At 42.4% G+C, this 6,216-nt stretch overlaps 1 protein-coding gene across 1 annotated transcript; it reads right to left on the bottom strand.

Moving 5' to 3' along the window:
* Nucleotides 1-464: 464 nt before the first annotated feature.
* Nucleotides 465-5,418, bottom strand: ARL6IP1 (ADP-ribosylation factor-like 6 interacting protein 1). Its single transcript, XM_009084272.1, has 5 exons — nucleotides 5,273-5,418; nucleotides 3,413-3,532; nucleotides 2,459-2,576; nucleotides 1,726-1,810; nucleotides 465-1,514 (listed from the first exon to the last, which is right to left on the bottom strand). Exons 1-5 carry the CDS (start codon nucleotides 5,347-5,349, stop codon nucleotides 1,396-1,398), a joined length of 519 nt encoding a protein of 172 aa, XP_009082520.1. The 5' UTR covers nucleotides 5,350-5,418; the 3' UTR covers nucleotides 465-1,395.
* Nucleotides 5,419-6,216: the final 798 nt, after the last annotated feature.

Here is a 6,216-nt window from a genome sequence, read left to right as displayed (position 1 = left end):
CTGCCCCGACCGTGTGCGGCTGCAGCTGCTCGAGGGGCCGCACACGGACGGACACGGTCTGTGTGAACACAGCCGCACCGGGACACCGGCTTCCGGCTGTGCTTCTACGGACTTCCAGTTCCAAGGGGAACACAGCACTCAGTGCCCTAACCCGGGGGCAGAGGGACTACACGGACATCCCTCTGGAAATACACAGCTCTGTGACTTGGCTTCTCACACCTAGGATCTCTCCCCATGACAGGCCGTGCCAGGGAAGCAGAGCACTCCCAAAACCATTCCCCTCACACCCAGGATCTCTCCCTGTTACAGGCCGTGCAGTGAATGAAGCAGAGCACTCCCAAGACCATTCTGCGCACACCCAGGATCTCCTCCCAGCAATAGGCTGTGCCCATTAAGCAGAGCACTCCCAAAACCATTCCCAGCTCCCCTTTCGTGATTGAAATCACATTTATACCATTTTCTGAAGTTTCTCTTTAGTTTGTATTTAGCTATTCAACAGTTACAATAGACACTGGAGAGAGTTCATTTTAAAACAGTAAACTTTTAAAACATTAACACAGGTTTTAGCTTTTCAAAGAAAACAGTTTTAAAAAAGGAGGGAGAGGTCATAGAAAAGCACAAACAATTCAGGCTTATTTACAGAGACAAACCTATAGCATATTCAGAGTGATTCTGTATACAGACAACATTCATGAACCAAACGTGCTACATGGCTCCATGACAACAGCAGTTTCCAGAACAACCAGTTGTTCAGGTAACACACACCTGCACTCATCTCCTAAAACCTCAGTGCAATGAGTTCACACTACAGCTACATAACTGAACTACTAATTTATATATTCCAGACCCCCATTCAACAATCTGGTACACACAGCCAAAAGAAGCAAACAGTCACTGAGACAAAGGAACCACTTTCTGCCCCAGTTGTGGGTGTGAACCTCAGCCATGGCCTTTCGTACTCAGCTAATTATTCCCCTTTCACAAGGATCAGTAGTAACAAGCCTCCAAAAAGCACAAGCCTCCAGAACTGCCTTTCACACCTGCTGTAGCCACAATTAATGGTCAGTGAAACTAGCACAGCAACAATTCTATCACACATTATAACTCTGCTGTTGGGGTATTTATTCACAGGGCCTCTTAGTTTGATGAAGACACTTAACAAGCTCTGTACAGCAAAGGAGAGGATGTTTCATTCAGGATCAGCTGCAGAACCCTACTCAGCACAGCAACAGACAAACCCACAGCAGTTTCTAGAGTGACACTCTCACTTCATCAGGGAGCCAATAAAAAAAAAAAAGCCAGTGAGCAATACAACTTCTAAGGTCTTAATTACACATTAATTCTCAAAACTGTTCCCAAGGAAACCTTTAACTCAAGTGAACAGCCATTATGTCTTCATTCATTTTTCTTTTCCTTGTGCTTTAGAAGTTTGTTGATCTCCCTTTTAGCCATTCCAATGTACTTTGTGATGATCCCATGCTGGTTTAGTCCAGGAAACAGCAACAAGAAACTTACTAGAGAGGGAAAATACAAAAGAATTAATACGTCTTGCTTCTGACACTGTAATTTGCTTCCCCTAAGCCCCGTTTACTGTTTAGAAAGAGAAAAACATAACCCTGCAACAAAAACACCACACTTACTTAATCAAAAATTACTCCTACCAGCCTCACTCTATTTCAGGCAGCTAACAAAGAAGCTCCCTGTGCCTTGCATGCTCATACTTACCAATCAGGTAAGTCAGGAAGAGATTGTGAACCTGCTGTCCAATCCAGGCAACCAAGGCAAGAGTAAAAAGCATGGTCATGAAGTACTGAAAAATGAAAAGGGAAGAGTTACCAAAGACCTGTTGAGGATTCTCCCCATTCCCTTCAGCATTTAACAACACTTCAACATTTGAATCTAACTTGAAGTCTTCTGGCTCTTCCAAATGCCATACCTATGTTAGAACTGAGATTACAGCACCTGTCATTGTGTGTTCTCATTTATTTTCAGACCATCAGGAAGTCAGTTCAGACAGGATGCCAATTCTTTTTTGCCCAGATAGCCCTCAGGCTAGGCCATCCCCACGGGCACCACTTCAGCCTCACGAGGCACCCACAGCTGGTTTGGGGTCAGTAGCTCAGCAGTTCATGTGCCTAAGCTGACACTACTAAGATAAAGCTTTTTGTGTACACTGAAAACAACTGGTTTCCAAAAATTTACCTATCCAGAGAAATCCAGTCTAGCTGTATGTTATTATCAAGGGCACACTCCTAATTGCATAGATCTGCAAGTTTAAAGTCTTATATGTTCCCACTCCAGGTTTGAGTAAATGTGTAACTAATGTCAAGTCACAGCCAGAACTGCCAGTGCTTGGTTCAAATACCAGTTCATTCAGGCATGTGTCTTGCTGAAACTCTTCAAAGCAAAACCAAACAAAGTCTTAGGACCATAGAGATGAACTCCTAGAACTCAATACCATTTTAGGCTTTTCCTCCTTCAGGGTGAAGAGGCGTTTCCACCAGCCAACAATGCGGCGACGAGACTTCACCAAATTGCTGCAGATCTCATGAAATCTCTGCTGCTGTTCTGTAGTCCTTTTGGTAAGGGAAAAAAAATAAAATTTCAGGGTTTCATCTGAAATTAAAAAGAACTCCATATGGCTTTTTTCCAGCAGTAAAAAAAGAATCCTATGCCTACCCCGGCATCTGCTTCAGTTAGCTTTATACATATTTATCGAGCTCTGTAATGCAACTGCCCATGGGATTTGCCGGTGTGCTGACTCTGAAACTGACTCCCCAAACAGCAACCCCAGCCAAACCAGACCATCGATCTTAACCTGACACCAGTGGGAGACACACAAGTAATACACAGCTGAGATCAATGTCTATGACTTTGGCTTTTGTATTAGTTCATTACTACACAAGGACATTTGTCCACTAGATATCTTATAGCAGATGCACTAACACCTACTTTTAACTCAAAATTTGGTTCAAATTAGGTTGTTCTCCTATACAAGCCTTGCCCTACAGTCATATTCACACTCTGCATTAGTCTCCATCACATTTCTTACTGCCTCTTTCCAAACATCAACAACACTCTTCTACATAATTTCAGTTCTCAGTATCTATTATCCATTAATTACTAAAAACTCGTTTAGCAGAACTAATCCACATCCTTAATGGAGAGCAAAGAACTTCCCTACTCCTTCAAAAACCAATCTTATTTCTCCAGAAGGAACAATAAGGGTATGTTGTAGCAGGTATCTTCCAGAAAAAGCAGCATGAAGAACATCTTACTACTGTCCTCACTTCATGCATCAGAGACTGATGATTTCTCACTACAATGACTCCATAAATAATCATTTTATACTTGCAGAAAGTTCATCATTTATTTACACTCAATAAAGTGGTTTAATTCAAGTTTCCATCACCATTTATTAGAGCCGAAGATCCGAGGTGCAAGAGCAGGAACAAGGTAATCAGCCAAACAGAGGAACATAACGAAACAGGAGACACCTGAAAGAACTGATGGGTCCAAGTAGTAGATCATCCTGGAAAGAAAAGATAACAAGTTATTTCTGGATGCTCAGACTCCTGAATACTAGCCATACTTGGTCACTTCTTCAGACTAGCACATAGCAGACCTATCCTCCTGCCCAAGCTCAAACAAATTACAGATTTGCTCATATTACTGATAAAAAGAGGTCAAGGACTTCAACATTATTACAAAGAAAGAAATCCAGGTAAAATTACATTTTTCTTACTGTACTGGATAAGAAAATGCTACAATACAGTAACCATGGTATGAAGTTCAGTAGAAGTCAAAATTCATCATTATTGCTCTCTCAGAAGTTGAGACCTAGTGAACTTAACGCTGACCAAGGGATGAGGATGAGCAAGTGAACACCTGAAATAACCAGGCAGAGCAAAAACTCTAATTTTGTTGGTTCTTAAGCCACAGAATTTAGATCCAGTACAGGCTGTTATTTGCTCCGGCTCACCTGTGAGAGCCAGACAAACCTGTTCTGGATAAGGAGCCATAAATCTCCACTTAGGAGAGTGCTGCATTTTCCATACTCAATATGCCATCCCTCAAACACAGCAGAAGGGCAACTGGACAAAAACCAGCTCATCTCCTAAGGGTCAAAATAACACCCAGCTGAGCCCTGCACTACATAACTACACTTCACAGAACTTCGTGGACACTGAAGCAATAAAAGCAAAGAAATAACACAGTCATTTCTTTGTCAACAGGGCCAGCTGACCTGTACATCTGCACAGTGCTACTGAGCTCAGTGTTTCAGTTCAGTTTGATGAAGGACCAGTTCAGAATCTGAAGTAGTTCTGCATTTCCTCAAAGTATTATTCAACACAAGATCTTTCATGCTATAATCACAGAATTTATAACAAAATACCCTAAAGTTCATGCAGTTGCTTTTAAAAGTTACTTTTCAGTTTCATTTGATTTCCACCCTCCTCACCTCCCCTGAAGACCACACAATTGATATTAGCCAGGAGACTGATTATTCTCATCTGGTTCAACATTTATTACTGTAATTCCTCTTCTCCTTACTGCAAAAACAGATCCAACTGGCAACTGCACAGCTGGCACAGACACTTATCTGTACAAGACAGGTTAGGTCATCCTGACTTCTACCATGATACATAAAGGCACATACAAGTGCCTCTAGTGAGCACCTCCAATCCAGACAGGAAACATACCTCCACCCTGTGGACTGAAAGTTACCTTCAAGGTCTTCCTTTTCCTCTTTTCTCAAAGGAGAAGACACAGAATGTAAAAAAAAAACAACCAAATTGTGCAAACCCAACTGAACTCATCCTAAACATCACAGCAAAGACGCAGAATAGGAAATTTTGCCCTATGGGAACATGTTTTCTATAATGATACTGCTGTTGGTTGGTGGGAGGGAAGCCAAGGGGTATCATCAGATTTGACTAAGAAGCAGGATACAAAGCATGAGGGCAAAACATGAGCACAACACTGAAGAACATTCAGCTGAGCACAGTAAAAACTCCATCAACCATTACTGGCAATCAGGTTTTGCGGAAAGCACTGTCCCTCCTCTGAGCAGGATGTGACTCGTGTTGCTTCCTGTTTTCAACACTTCTGGTTTTTCTTTCTAACAAAGTTCACACACTTTAAGAAACAGAACCTGGCATAAAACCTTTCCTGTCAGATTTCTCTAGATGTCTTACTAATTTTCTTAATAGGTTTGCTACCAGCCACAAGGCTGCAGTGATGTTCCAGGCTCCCTCCAGAAGGTACTTACAGGAAAGAAAAGGAAACAACACTCATCAGTGCCAGGGGAAACCAGGCTCGCTCCCAGCGCAGAACCTTATCCGTCATCAAAATCACTTCTCCCCATCCTTGCAATTGCTCCTCCAAGCTGGCAGTTTCAGAAGCCTGTACAAAAAGAGATGAAAACTCCTTTACTAACCTGAGTATCAAATTAATTCCCACACTGAAGCAGCTAAAAAAACCCCAGTGCAATAATTAAAGATCCTAGTCATAAAGCTTCCTGAGTAATTAAATGACTAATAATGTGAGTTTTGCACTAAGTTATGACATTGGAGCAGCGATACTTTAAAAATAAAGATCCTAACAAAGCACATGTTAATAGACCAAATGACACCTCCCCTCAGGTTTAGCCAGGGTGTTTTCCTCTAATCTCCTATTTACCATACTCCCTCCCCCCAGATTAGTAGAAAGTCAAGTTCTCACACCCAGCTAAAGGCTCCCAAGTTTTCAGTGTCAACATCTGGAAAACTGGAATGTGACAACCACATAAAATAGGTGTGTTTTCAAAGACAACTCTCCCACATTAACCTGAAGCTTTCTAGCTGCTGTCCAACACCAATTTATTGCTACATGGAAGATGGATACAACCTCAGAATCCACAGCAGAGGAAAGTTACCCAACCGATCATACTTGGACTGCAAGGAAAGTTTTCCCCCAGGGTGCCCAAGACAGGGCTCAAGCAGCCTTTGAACTTCACTTCCTATGTGATTCCTATGTTCCTCCCTACATACCTCCTGCCACCTGGCACTGGCATTAGCTTAGCAAGCAGTTCACCTGAGGTGTTCCACATTTAACAGAGCTTAATAATCTCCCCTCAGTGGGGCACAGCATCTCAGGGATTACAAAACTCAGGTAACCATGCACAGAACCAACTGCTGCCCAGTCAGAAGTGAGAAGCCATCAAGACATGCAGGT

This window comes from Acanthisitta chloris, unplaced genomic scaffold (assembly GCF_000695815.1).
Source record: "Acanthisitta chloris isolate BGI_N310 unplaced genomic scaffold, ASM69581v1 scaffold4281, whole genome shotgun sequence".
NCBI lineage: Eukaryota > Metazoa > Chordata > Aves > Passeriformes > Acanthisittidae > Acanthisitta > Acanthisitta chloris.
This window is presented reverse-complemented; position numbering and strand designations above follow the sequence as displayed.